At 42.4% G+C, this 15,565-nt stretch overlaps 1 protein-coding gene across 2 annotated transcripts in view; it reads right to left on the minus strand.

The window, feature by feature from the left end:
• The window catches only part of rabgap1 (RAB GTPase activating protein 1), a 154,774-nt gene that overhangs the window by 96,863 nt on the left and 42,346 nt on the right, over positions 1–15,565 (minus strand). The window contains exons 1-4 of one of the 2 annotated variants that reach the window (XM_080756242.1): positions 11,614–11,642; positions 10,756–10,856; positions 7,246–7,348; positions 3,361–3,530 (exon numbers count right to left, since the gene is read on the minus strand). In XM_080756242.1, the coding sequence (XP_080612368.1) occupies positions 3,361–3,530; positions 7,246–7,342 (267 nt within the window). In that variant the 5' untranslated portion in view covers positions 7,343–7,348; positions 10,756–10,856; positions 11,614–11,642. Of the gene's footprint in view, positions 1–3,360; positions 3,531–7,245; positions 7,349–10,755; positions 10,857–11,613; positions 11,681–15,565 lie in introns of those variants that run through there. The other variant, XM_080756241.1, reaches the window with a different exon arrangement.

The raw sequence follows: 15,565 nt of genomic DNA on the forward strand, positions 1-15,565 counted from the left end.
CGGGCAGGCGATATAACTTATACGGGTACGGGCGGAACGCAACACAACGCGGGTGGGTGACCTTTTTAATCAGTGGACCCGCACTGCGCGGTGTTAAACAGCAGCTGAGCTGGGGTTTCTCCTCAACAGCGGAGACAAGTTTAATCCGTCACATGCCCAAGGAATCGTCAGTGATGTCACATCACTGCGGATTCCTTCATAATGGCGTTCAGTTTCTGCTGCTGTGCTTCATGCTACTTCCTTGTTGCATAGCAGTGACATCACGGTCTAATCCTTGCTTCCTTATCGTAGCATTCCACGTGTGGAGTTTATTTTTTTATCACCAGGCTGCAGACTGTAGCCTATATTTCCGTTCGCGCTGATGAAACACCAAGGGATTATAATGTATAATGCCAACATTCAACACAAGATGTAAGCTAACCCAGTAGGGCTGACCCAAAAAAATCGATTAATCGACGTTCAATCGATACGCACGGGAATCGATTTTTAAATTTTGAATCGAATAGTCATTTTTAAAAAAGCGGCCGCTTTTGGTCCGCGAGACGGCCCCATTTGGTCCGCGAGCCATGCTTGCGCCTCGCAGCACCTCGCAACGCCTCCTCTTTCCCCGTGTTAACAAGGAAGGCAAGCGCATGCACCACAGCTCAGTGGACATTAAATATAGGCTACCATGTTTGATAAGTCATATAAAAACATTACTTACACGAAAATGAAAATATAAACTTCACAGATTATAGATCACTTGGAATTATAACAATCTGTTGAGTATTGCCTGAATAATGCCACTATAAAATCTCAACTTTTATCGATGAGCCATTGCGCTGCTTGGATTCACATGGTGAGTGCGCTCAGTGCACCGAAGAATTGGTTTTAAATGTGCTATATAAATAAAGTTTGATTTAGGCCTATATTGGAGCAGGTGCTGGCTAATAACTAATTACTGTAATGCAGTGAAGTTGCGCAAATGTCAACTCAATTAGCAAGCGGAGCTGCATGCATTCTGCACTGCAGTCTGCAGATCTCTTCTTAGAGTTTACTTTAATATTATGGTTTACTTTCAACCATAAACCATAATATGATTGACAAACCTTGGATTATAATTCTTCATCGACCAACAGCGCATGCAGCATGACTATGAGGTAAATTTAACTATGTGGGATTTCTCCATCGGCATCGCATGTCGATAAAAAAATGGGATTTCACTAGTGGCATTATTCAGGCAATACTCAGATTGTTATAATGACAAGTGTCAGGCTTGAAAAGTTCATTCATGTTACCGTTCGTTTACAATTGACAGAGGAGTTTGGATTATATATATTTTTATTTGATGGAGAGGTAATGCCTATTTCAGGCAGTTGACTTGTTACGGTCGGATGTTTTATTAAGCCTAATTATTTGTGCGTCACTGCTTTCATGAAGGCTGCAAGCCTGCAACAGTTGTTGCTTATTGTTTCAAATAAAGAAAGTGAGACCAATCCAAGCATGCCTTTCTCTCCGCTATATCGTTGTTTAAGCCAAAGAGTCACTGCTCGCATCGCGCGCATTGCGCGCCTCACCCCCCCCCCCCCCCCCCCCCCCCCCCCCCCCCCCCCCCCCCCCCCCGTTGACGTTTCGAAGCGTCGACGTTCGAAACGCGGGAATCGATTTTGAATCGATCATCAAATACGGAATCGAAGGTCAGCCCTATAACCCAGGTAATGTTGGCCTAATGCGCCACTCTGTCTAAGTGTAAATAAAGTGAAAAAGATTAGCCTGATGAGTGAGGACCATGTTTGAAACAGCCTTGGATCAAGACGGTCGACTCATCAGGCTAATCTTTTTTTATATCATCCTCTCCTTGTTGATATATTATGCCAAGATGCCATTTAGGTTGAAATCATGATATAACTTTATGTTGTGATAATAAGCAGCAGTATAGCCTCAGTCATGAACTACATGTCTTCCGTTCCGTGTGCAACACACTGCCGCCACACCACCACCACACCACATGCGGTGTTGGATGAAATAAAGTCAATGATAGCTATCGGTGCCTGTGATACGGGCGGGTCCATTCTTTGACGGGCGGGGCGGATCTGGTTTCGAGTTGTGGAACTGATGATTGACGGGCGGGACGGGTGCGGGTATCAAACATTGGACCCATGCGTGCCATGGGGGTAAAATAGTAATTTTGAAGGAGTATTCATTTTATTGTCTTTATTGTTAGTTACAACATGCCTAAAATACCTTGAAGCAAAGTAATTGCAAAAAGGTGCCATAATCCGATAAATCGATGAATCGTTTAAATAATCGCCCGATGAATCGATTACGAAAATAATCGTTAGTTGCAGCCCCGATTCGATATACGATATATCGTTGCATGCCTAGTACCTGTGGTAGTTTCAGGTATAGAATGTCTCTGTGTAGCTGTCACTATGGACTACAGTACCCATGTGGTAGTTTCAGGTCTCAGGTGTAGCTGTCACTATGGACTACAGTACCTGTGGTAGTTTCAGGTAGGAGGCGTAGCTGTCACTATTCAGTATTTTAGCTGTGACCTGAGCGCCCCCTCCTGAGATACTTCCGGGTCCTACTTTTGTGTCGCTTTTGTGTCCCCATAGAGTTATATACTGTGACGCTCCGTCGGACTAAATCTGAGACGAAAACAACCACGAAAGTCTAATTTTACCGCTTTCCTTTCCTCGCAACAACAAAGCTGCGCTGCTCTCCCAAATCTGGCTGTGACAGGCCGTCTGCCCCACATGGAATACTATCGCCATTTTATTTTATTGTGTCAACTAAATCCTCATCAATGCAAACTAGATTCAACATACTCAAGCCTGCACACATTCAAAATATGCCCCCGAAATATTTTACAGAGCAAATGGACTGTTGCCACCTTCAATAATAATGATACTAATAGTCTTTATTCTCTCCACATCATATATTTTTGTTGTCATGGACACTTGTACAAAACATTAATAATTCTACTCGAGTTGGACGCATTAAGACCCATTTTAACCCTCAATGGTTTCCTTTCTGAAAAATAACGTCATTGTAAAAAGATTCACGCGTTTAGATATTCTATTTACACTGAGATGCGGACGGGAGCTGGTGCCACTTGGACCCGGACGTAACGTAAAGGACTACAAAATGACGTCGGAATTAACCCATTTTAGGCGGGAACCCCTTTTGGTGTTAGCATTACGTTATGCTTTAGCTATTTTTGAAAACGACTGACATAGCTTTTTCAGAAAAGACAGAAAACTGTCATTTTCAAAGAGACATTTTTAGAATCTGATCTCAGGTCAGAATGGAAAACTGTCAGGATGCAGAAGACATTTTTTTGAATCTGATCTCAGGTCAGAATGGGTTAAAGTATACCTGTCGTAGTTTCAGGTAGAAGGTCTCCGTGTAGCTCCGCTTGCTGAAGGGCCAGTAGAGCCGGTCGTTGGGCGAGCAGACCCGGACCCGCGTCTCCAGGAGGAAACGCACCGGCTCCTCCACCTCCGTGATCACCAGGTCCACCGCCGTCGTCATGTACATGAACTTATCTATATGGGGGAAAAGACAAACCGTCGTCATGTACATGAACTTATCTATACGGGGGAAAAGACAAACCGTCGTCATGTACATGAACTTATCTATACGGGGGAAAAGACACGCCGTCGTCATGTACATGAACTTATCTATACGGGGGAAAAGACACGCCGTCGTCATGTACATGAACTTATCTATACGGGGGAAAAGACAAACCGTCGTCATGTACATGAACTTATCTATACGGGGAAAAGACAAACTGACGTCATGTACATGAACTTATCTGTACGGGGAAAAGACAAACCGTCGTCATGTACATGAACTTATCTATACGGGGAAAAGACCGTCGTCATGTACATTAACTTATCTATACGGGGAAAAGACAAACTGTCGTCATGTACATGAACTTATCTATATGGGGGAAGAGACAAACCGTCGTCATGTACATGAACTTATCTATACGGGGGAAAAGACAAACCGTCGTCATGTACATGAACTTATCTATATGGGGGAAAAGACACGCCGTCGTCATGTACATGAACTTATCTATATGGGGGAAAAGACAAACTGTCGTCATGTACATGAACTTATCTATACGGGGGAAAAGACAAACTGTCGTCATGTACATGAACTTATCTATATGGGGGAAAAGACACGCCGTCGTCATGTACATGAACTTATCTATATGGGGGAAAAGACAAACCGTCGTCATGTACATGAACTTATCTATACGGGGAAAAGACAAACCGTCGTCATGTACATGAACTTATCTATACGGGGAAAAGACCGTCGTCATGTACATGAACTTATCTATACGGGGGAAAAGACAAACTGTCGTCATGTACATGAACTTATCTATACGGGGAAAAGACAAACTGTCGTCATGTACATGAACTTATCTATACGGGGGAAAAGACAAACTGTCGTCATGTACATGAACTTATCTATACGGGGAAAAGACAAACTGTCGTCATGTACATGAACTTATCTATACGGGGAAAAGACAAACTGTCGTCATGTACATGAACTTATCTATACGGGGAAAAGACACGCCGTCGTCATGTACATGAACTTATCTATACGGAGAAAAGACAAACCGTCGTCATGTACATGAACTTATCTATACGGGGAAAAGACACGCCGTCGTCATGTACATGAACTTATCTATACGGGGAAAAGACACGCCGTCGTCATGTACATGAACTTATCTATACGGGGAAAAGACACGCCGTCGTCATGTACATGAACTTATCTATAAGGGGGAAAAGACAAACTGTCGTCATGTACATGAACTTATCTATACGGGGGAAAAGACAAACTGTCGTCATGTACATGAACTTATCTATACGGGGGAAAAGACAAACTGTCGTCATGTACATGAACTTATCTATAAGGGGGAAAAGACAAACTGTCGTCATGTACATGAACTTATCTATACGGGGGAAAAGACAAACCGTCGTCATGTACATGAACTTATCTATATGGGGGAAAAGACAAAAAGGACCATGGTCACCTTTATTCAGATTCTTTAACCCATTGTGGGTGGGGTTTTTTTTTACGATTTTTTAACCCATTTTTCACCACTGTGTCAATTATCTAATGTGATCCTGGGCTCTACACACCCTCCACCAACCTAGTCCCCATTATATGGGGAACAAGGGGAGAGCAACGGACTTGAACTCATGCTTCCTTCATGCCTGAGTGTCCAAGTTGCTCCTTTACACCCGACAGGGGGGGGAGTTTCCCTGGTTGGACGTAGCGCGTGGAAGGAACACGTTATTCCAACCAGTTCCTTTCCCCTCCATCAGGCGCCCCGGCTGGCCAGGGGGAGGCAGTTTAGTGACCAGGATTACTGCATGTTTTTTGTGAGGGTACCTACCCATTGTGGGTGTTTTAAAGAAGCATTTAGTGATTTGGGTGATTTGGAGAAAAAAAACCCGGTCCGCCGCTCTAACAAGATGTGCACATGCACGCACTACAGTGGAGGGGGGGGGGCGGGACACACACGACTGGCCAACAGCACACACAACAAGGCACGCCCCCCGCTCGATCATGATTGGCGGAAGGCCCCTCTCTATCCTGATTGGATGAAGGCTGGGCCACCTAGCCAAAAATGAAACCTAAGGTTTGTTGTCCCCAGTTGTCAGCACACTCTGTAGTAGGGAGGGTTATCGCAAAAAAACAAACAATTAAAAAAGTGATATTTGAATTAAGTGAAATCACTGAATATACCTTCACGTATTATACTATACAGTAAATATTGTATATCCATGCGGTGCGTGGACGGTTTGTAAACTTTGTAGGCCATAGTTTGTTCTTTTTTGTATTTGGGCACCGAACGGAGACAATACTTGGACATGACTGCATCACAGAGGAAACTAAAGGGAGCTGTTTTAGGGCCACTCACCACCACTGGAAATGGAATCCGTTAGAATGAAGGAAATGGAACATGAGTGCTCAGAACACAACCCATCTATAAACAAACAATGCCTTCCCAGCGAGCCAAATGATAACGTTACGATGACGTCCTCCAGTGACTCCGGACTAGGCCAGATCATACATAGCCCATATGGGGATGATCTTTACGTTCAGGACTATAGGCCAGATCACAGCCCATATGGGGATGATCTTTACGTTCAGGACTATAGGCCAGATCACAGCCCATACAGGGATGATCTTTACGTTCAGGACTATAGGCCAGATCACAGCCCATACAGGGATGATCTTTACGTTCAGGACTATAGGCCAGATCACAGCCCATGTGGGGGATGATCTTTACGTTCAGGACTATAGGCCAGATCACAGCCCATGTGGGGGATGATCTTTACGTTCAGGACTATAGGCCAGATCACAGCCCATGTGGGGGATGATCTTTACGTTCAGGACTATAGGCCAGATCACAGCCCATATGGGGATGATCTTTACGTTCAGGACTATAGGCCAGATCACAGCCCATATGGGGATGATCTTTACGTTCAGGACTATAGGCCAGATCACAGCCCATATGGGGATGATCTTTACGTTCAGGACTATAGGCCAGATCACAGCCCATATGGGGATGATCTTTACGTTCAGGACTAGGCCAGATCACAGCCCATGTGGGGATGATCTTTACGTTCAGGACTATAGGCCAGATCACAGCCCATATGGGGATGATCTTTACGTTCAGGACTATAGGCCAGATCACAGCCCATGTGGGGGATGATCTTTACGTTCAGGACTATAGGCCAGATCACAGCCCATATGGGGATGATCTTTACGTTCAGGACTATAGGCCAGATCACAGCCCATATGGGGATGATCTTTACGTTCAGGACTATAGGCCAGATCACAGCCCATGTGGGGATGATCTTTACGTCATTTCCAGGACGTCTTCACCAGTTTAAATAATGTAGCTTATTCTGGGCCAGATCTGACTAGTTATGACATGACTTAAGTCGATCTGGCCTCGATCGGGCTCTCTCTGATTCATCCAGGGACGTCCGTCTTAGTGGGTAAAAATGTATGTTGGTTGAAATCAGGTGATATTCTGGGCCAGATGTGACTATAGTCTTGGTTTGACTTGATCAGGGGCCCAATCGGTGACGTCACTAATTCGTCCAGGGGCCTGACCGTGCTTGCTGGGTTGCATTGCCGTGGACCCGCCCTCACAGAGCACGAGTGTGTGTGTGTGTGTGTGTGTGTGTGTGTGTGTGTGTGTGAATCTGGTCTGGAAAAGAATAGTGTCACCTTTAGGCGTCTCCTCGTTCACAGCCTGGAACTGAGGCGTGTTGGGGTTCCAACTTCCCGTGATGATGTAACACTTCCCGTCAGAGCTCTTCCCCATCGACTCCTGGAGAGGAACGGCCCAACGGTCAAACATGAGTTCCCGTTACATGAACGAACGAACGAACACACACACACACACACACACACACACACACACACACACACACACACAACCATACACTAAAAACAGTGGTGGAAAGTAATTAAGTACTTTTACTTAAATACTGCACTTAAGTACAATTTTGAGTATTTGTACTTTACTTGAGTATTTCTAATTTCCAGTACTTTTACTTCTACTCCACTACATCTTATTTGATAATGTTAGTTACTAGTTACTTTGGCGATTTTAATTTTGATTGGAAAACATACAGTAACCACTTCAACCCTATCTGCCATTTTTCAATAGCTAAAGCGCAACACAATGCCAACACCAAAAGGCGTTCCCGCCAAAAATGGGTTAAGAAAGACCTGCGATGCATTAAAACACTTTGACTTCTATTCACAAGTTGCTCGAGTTAATTAATTGTGGAACACTTTCCCTGTGATTCGAGAGTTGCCTGAGAGTTGTGTTTTCAGTGTTTAATCCACGTTTTTAATCAGTTTTAAGTCATACGGGCAGAATCCACCCGGCAGAATGGGATATGAGCCGCGTTTTGATGATGTCATCGCAGAAAGGTCCGTCGCGCCGGCGTGCAAAGGGTTCTGGGAAATTGAGTCCCCAAATCGTTCACAATGGGAAACCTGCCTAGCAGCGCGCGGCTGCCCCGTCCGGTCCGTTGTTGTTGTCGGCACTTTGGAATATTTTTCAACACTACGAGCGATTACCAGTGGTGGAAAATAACGAAGTACAATTACTTCGTTACTGTACTTAAGTACAAGTTTGGAGAATTTGTACTTTTATTGACTACTTTTCTTTTGCTGTATTTTTACTTTTACTTCGTTACATTTACAAGGAAAAAATCGTACTTTTAATGCGCTATATTTAAAATCGGACACCTCGTTACTCGCTACAAATTAAATAATAAAATCTTATATTTGTCTTACTGGAGGAATGCGCAGTTGAGAATTGAACAGGCGAAATCCCCGGCACTAAAACACACCCTAAACATGCCTTAATATTTAGCGGAAAACCAACCAATAAGTCCCTATCCGACACAAATTAACTAATCTTTCTCAGCCATCACTGGAGCGCGCATCTAGCTACTGCATGATGATCATGCACGCTGACAGACAGCAGACACTGTCCCAACTCCTAACACAAACACTGAGGGAACTTGTTGTTGTACACACATAATGTGCCACGAAAAATAGCTTCCAATAGCTTAGTTGGTTATTATCGCTTCGAGGAGGTACGTGTCCATAATATCGCCACGAACGGCCAACAAAAGACATCTCTCTTCCACAGTGAATGAAGCTCAGTGATGCCTAATTTATTCTTCGCCGTACAAAGTGTTCCGTGCTGAAAATAGCTGATATACAAGCTCACAACTCGTCGCGTCCGGACACGTTGTGAGCTTGTAGATCAGCCAACCCCAGCATGCGGAGATGCAGGCTCTGAGAACGTTCAGAAACTTTTGCCTTCACAATAAAAGCATGCAAAAGCCCATATAGAGAAGGAAAAATAATTCGGTGGCATTTCACATTGCAAAAGAGCATTTTTTGTAAAATGTAAAAAATATATAAAAATTAAAGCAAAAAAAGAACGAAAAATAACTATAATAGTTGAACTATGAACGGAACTAGTTCATTTTAAAAATGTTGAACTGTGAACTGAACTATAGTTCCAAAAAAAAAAAGAACTTTCCCAACACGATGTATGCTGTTGGGGGTTCTGTATTTTCAGTATTTGTATGCTATTTAATTTTTTGGAATAAAGCCACTTTTGACAGGATGACAATTTTGGAAATTCATTTCTTTGTATTCATTTTGAAAATAATTTTGTATTTTGTACTTTGTACTTGTACTTTGTAATTTTTACTTTTATACTTAAGTACATTTTACGCCGGGTAAATTTTTGTACTTAAGTACATTTTATTTGAGGTACTTTTATACTTTTACTTAAGTAACTTTCTTAATGGGCACTTTGTACTTTTACTTAAGTAATTTTCAAGTAGAGAATCAGTACTTCTACTTAAGTAAAATATTTTTGTACTTTTTCCACCACTGGCGATTACAAACACCTTAGGTGCTGTTCTGCCGGGTGGCCACCAGATGGAGTGGTGCATGGGTGCCAGACGTTTTTTGCATAACCTGTCCCAGAAAGTAGCGGATGTTTATAACCAGTTTGAACCGGAACTGAACGTCGGCCATCTAATAATACTGGCCTAGAATGAGTTTGGCCCCGCGATCGCATTTATTGTCATAACTAAGTCAAATTAAGCTCTAATCAATGAGATTATGAGCCATATATAGAGGCCTGTGTTGTGTGCACGGGCGTGCACGTAGCTAGCTACAGACCGGGTCTGTTGCAAGCAAAGAAATGCGATATTTTGGGCTTGATTAGGAGCTTAATTTGACTTAGTTATTAAAATAAACAATGATCGCTTAGCATCACCGGACATCTGATAGTGCTGCACAGTCCAAAGCTAGTACCGGATGCTATTGTTCCTTAAACCGGGAGTGACATCGCCAGATTCGCTCTATTTTGTCAAAATCGGCATAATTGTGACGTTACCGCCACCTTCAGGACTGAGTGTCTAATGCTATAGGATTGCCGTGTGAGAATGAGATGTAGTGTGTATATCACATATTTTTCTATTGGCATCAAAATGACAAATTAAACATATGTGACCGGGGACAGTAGTTTGATATACAAGGGGGCCCTGGTCATTTTTCAGTTATTTACATATTATGAAACTGCACACTGTAACCTTTCATATGATGTATTGCTCATTGAAATGGGGGGGGGAAATGAAGAAGATATGACCATTTGAAACCTAGTGAATCAGAAATGTCAAAATAGAGCATTCCACCTTCAAAGATTTCAGCAGTGATCTGTGACTTTAGGGGCCGCTGTTTTCCCTTCATTCCTCCATTAGTCAACAAGCAGTGTTGCCATGTCCGCTTATTATAATTAGTTGGCCTTGTTTCTAAAGAAAAATTATGCATAGGCCTACTGCACCAATAAGTCTACACAAATAGAGAATGTTGTTATCTTGATAGTTTTCCTGTTATCTCTCCTTTTTTTTAAAGGCTACTGTATTTATTTGGCATTTTGTAGTATGAAAAAACGATTATTTTGGGCTTGTTTTCATATACCGGGTTGCTTATTTCTCAGAACCTGGCAACCCTGCAACGATAGCTTTTATCTACATTTAGCATTGATATCAATCCTGTAGCTAAAACAAGTACATATCGCGCTATATTACATATCGATGTGATCTGCGTTATTATGACCTTCATTTTCATGGAAGGTACATTCCAAAGCAACTAATAATAGCCACGTAATGGTGACAATGTTACAATGTTTACATTAAATTAATCCTCGTCTTCTTCTTCTGCTATTGGAAACAGGAAGCCATTTCAGCATGTTCCTTTGTTGTGATTCACCAGTGCCCCTTCTGGAACATTAGCTTTAGGAGGACCGAAAATAAACACACTTTTTACAAAATACGATGGTTAATACTTCTTTCTCTGCTATTTCTGTTAGCCAGTTAGTAAAAGACTGGTATTATCTTCAAAAACGATTGCGTACAAAAAAGCGGATTTTAGCAGAATGTGCATACTTTGAAAGGAAAGCTGATTTTCTGATTAGCATTGGTTAGCATTGCTTAACTCAATGGTTAAAACATTAGACATAGTGACTTGTTTAAACAATTACAATGACTTAATGACACTAAAACGACTTTCTGATGGAATAAAAACATTCTTTAACATTCCAACTGTGTTAATGTGGCTAAAAACGAAAACCACCAAAAAAAGAAATAATTTATATTTTGGTCAATTGTGAAATACGAACACTGCCGAGTTGTGGTTGAAAATACTGGCACTGGTCACATATGAATAGTGCAGGCAGAAGGCACAATCCACTGTTAATTAGGCTGGCCATAAGCCAGTTAAGCCCTGGCTGTTCAACGGTAACTTCAAACGTAGGCAGTATAGCCCTGAAAGACGGCCGTAAATTGTCGCCATTATTTTTGCTCACATCGTCTCTTCTATACATGGTCCTTCTCATTCATCCAAAAAGGGAAAAGATGGCGGGAATGAACGACGTAGAGACAATGTGGGCAAAGAAATGCATCACAGGTCAAGAGGCGGATTTGAAAAATGTCACGAGAGGTTCAGTACTGGTATACAGGGACACCGACACACACACACACAGTCACCCACCAGATCTAGCAGGTGCATGTCGCTGTTCTTCACATTTTTCCCTGGACTTAACAGGAGACCAAAACACCTGGAGGGCAGACACGCGCACGCACACGCACACAGGAGAGAGAGAAGAAAGGTTGAATATAGAGAGCACACTCAAAAAGAAAGACAATAAAAAAAAAAGACAGACGATGAAGAGAACAAAAAACACGACATAATAAATCTCTTTTTTATAAAAGTGAGACCGGTGCCTAATACATCACGCATACATTACCACCAACAGCTTCCTGGACCTCATCCTTTTTAACACAGTCCAGAACATGCAGAACATTAACCCATTTAAGCCCGACGTCGAAAAAAAAAAAAAACATCTTCTAAATCACGACAGTTTTCTGAAATACCTGTGTTTCTATATCAGCGGTGCTCAAAATGTCATGTCAAGGAACCCAAAATGTGCCCGTAGAGTGCCGCGCTATATGAGCTTGTGGGTCTGATATTTCTTCAATAGCTAAAGTATAACATAATATGCTTAGAACACCGAAAGGTGGTTCCCGCCCGAAATGGATTAAACACAGCGTTCCATCTCCTGTCCTGACCCGTTCCGGACCTTTCCTGAAGTAATAACAAACCACCAACAGACTTCATTATACATGCCTCTCAGGCCCTTGCATCAATCACCTAGAGCTGCGACAGCACCGGAACACTTAACCCATTCTGACCTGAGATCAGATTCTAAAAATGTCTTCTTACATCCTGACAGTTTTCCATTCCGACCTGAGATCAGATTCTAAAAAATGTCTTCTACGGTCTTCTGTCAGTCGCTCTTCGATTTTTCAAAAGTAGCAGACCCACAAGCTCGTAGCGCGCCACTCGGTGGCGCGCTATGAGCTTGTAGATCTGCTATTTTTCAATAGCTAAAGCACGGCATGATGCTAACACCAAAATGGGTTCCCGTTCAGAATGGGTTAAACCCTGACTGACAAGACAGCCGTACGTACTGTACCTGTATTTAACCCATTCTGACCTGAGATCAGATTCATGCGAGGTTTCCACTGGACACACACTTGTCTGATTAACCCCATTCTGACCTGAGATCAGATTTTAAAAAAGTCAGTCGTTCTTCGATTTTTCAAAAATAGCAGACCTACAAGCTCGTAGCGCGCCACTCGGTGGCGCGCTATGAGCTTGTAGATCTGCTGTTTTTCAATAGATAAAGCATAACATGATGCCAACACCAAAATGGGTTTCCGGTCAGAATGGGATATGGAAGGAAAGGCCTTCAACTTCAACAGGCTTTATACCTGCTTTACTCTGGAAAGTGAGCAAGCGGTGCCTTTGTTATTATGGACGTCTGGATTTCTTGTTATAGGCCCGACGCTTCTCAAAAGTCAAAGTCGTGCGGCTTGACACACAACGTTATATCCCAAGGAGGTTTGACCAACCCCCAATCCAACCCTTTGATGCTGATCAGAACCAGGCAGGGAGGCATTGGGTCCCATATTATTATGTATATAGTCTTTGGTATGACCCGTCCGGGGGCGGGAGCCCCTTTTGGTTGTTTGAAGCATTATGTTAGCTATTGAAAAATAGCAGATCTACAAGCTCGTTTTTGAGAAATCGTGAAAATGTGGCGCAAACCTTGAATGTATATTCTTTCAGAGCGAATGTTTTTAAGTCAAATCTTTTTCTTCTGGGGGGCCCTGGGAACAACATATTTTCAGATGGGGGTCGGCGGCCAATAACATTATAATCCTGGGGGTCCTTGACATGAAAAAGGTTGAGTACCACTGACATATATGAGTTTTTCCTGAAAACTGTCATGATTTAGAAGAAAGAAGACATTTTGTGGAATCGTCCTCGGGTCGGAGGTTAACCGTATGAACCTCATCCTCTTGTTCTTTTAGAACCCAAATCAAAACATAGATTTTCAGAACATCACTTATGTCTGTTTTGCATTTCTTTCATTAGCGTTTCACAACAGGAACACTGTTGCCGTCGCTACTGTCAAAGCGGTACAATAAGAATAAACTAGAAGAGTAACTATAACAAAATATCCAGAGGATTTGTGTGTAATATTCCTAATCCAAACTAGGCCTATAACATCATTAACCGTTTTAACGCGGAGCCCGCCAGAAGCGTAGAAAGCGTAGATTAAATTTAGCCTACGTTTTCTAGGCTTTATATTCTTTAATCCGTGTTTTGATCGGATTGCATCGATAGCCGTGTCTCGTTAGCATCCCAGTGTAAAACAGACTTATAGCATGTTATGTAGACAGCACTAATTGCATTGTATATAGTCATAGCACGCCATAGTACATATGTATAGCATAGTAGTATATATGTATAGTTTATATGTATAGTTTCATTATATAGATATTCCACTGTTACTTTCTTAGCTTACGCATGTTTCATGATAAATGCTTTTATGTGATGTATTCCCATGCTTTTTGTTCTTGCTTAATGTAACTCGCTCTGGATTAAGAGCGTCTGCTAAATGCCTAAATTGTAAATTGTAAGTGTGACAGTGGCCATTTTGAAGATGCGCGGGCATCCACTTGCACTCTATGTGCTGTATCTCCAAATCGGAGCAATGAATGTCGTTTCTGGTGAAAACAAGGTTTTTTCACTACCGAGCGAGAGAACAATAACCGGTCAAGACACCACACACAGCATTAGGTCATCGCAACACCCGGTTACGGATATTTGGCTCTTCAAAATAAGGGTTGAAACTGGGGAAAAAACCTTGGCAATGCGCGATAAATAGATTAATTGATCCTGGCGGGCTCCGTGTTTAAGAACTCGTGAAGTCATCACTGTTTAATGTACTGCAGAGTGTAAACTGCCAACTGTTCATTACTCCACAGTCCACATTGATCTATGGCCTTAAAACTGCACCGTACAAAAACAGTGGAGCCTCCCTGGCTCATGTTATGCTACTGCGGACTTCTTTCTTTCCTACTGCCAGTCTCTCTTCACTGCTGTAACCTTATATAAAATATATATTATAACATAAACTTAAACCAGCTCAGTGGCCTTGTGGTTAGAGTGTCCGCCCTGAGACTGGGAGGTCGATCCCCGGCCGGGTCATACCAAAGACTCTAAAAAATGGGACCCAGTGCCTCCCTGCTTGACACTCACGCATCAAGGGTTGGATTGGGGGTGGGAAGTGAGGACGCTGGCGTCGACTGTTCGCCGCTTCATCTCCCAATGTATGAATGAATGAATGAAAGTGCTTTGAGTAGAATAGAAAGTAGCATAGAAAAGCGCCATAAAAATGCAATTCATTATTATTATAACATGGTGAACTGCCCATTCTTTCAAAAAACGACGTTATCTGTGGTGTAAACAGTCAGCTCTTCTACTACATTGAATGGTAGAGTGACTGATGTCAGTCTGCCTCAAACGTTACTCTTTTTTACCTGATTTTTACTAACACTAACTTTACAAAGATGCTCCAGAACATCAGGATGAACCTGCGTAGTTTATATGGCTGCTCCAACGGTGGTGGCAAAATTCAACCTAAGAGAAAAACGGAATGTCAAAAAAATGCACCGCGGTGGCTGAGACCAGAGCCACAGAGTAATGGTTGAGACGAAGCAGTGAAAGCCCCCGTCAAGTCTTGCCCAATACCCAAACATTCTGATCTAGGCCTAGGGCATTAAGCAACTAGTCGACTAGTTTACTAATATTAAATTAGTACTACATTTTACATAATAGGTGGTTGCCTTATTAGTGTGAGATTTATAGATTTTGGGGCATAAATAATATATTAGAAGCTTTTTTTATCAAGAATTGATCAATGTCACCATGGTCCACATACTGTACAGTGTACACTGTATACAAATAAATAATTAAATACAAATTCAAAAGGGCACGTTCATTTTGTCCAGAGGGAAAAGGGCAGAGGGTGCTCTGGCACCCCCTAGTGTCTACCTGTGCACGCCACTGGTTGCCACTACTGTTGGAGCAG

This window comes from Protomyctophum bolini (genome assembly GCF_963924005.1).
Source record: "Protomyctophum bolini genome assembly, chromosome: 22".
NCBI lineage: Eukaryota > Metazoa > Chordata > Actinopteri > Myctophiformes > Myctophidae > Protomyctophum > Protomyctophum bolini.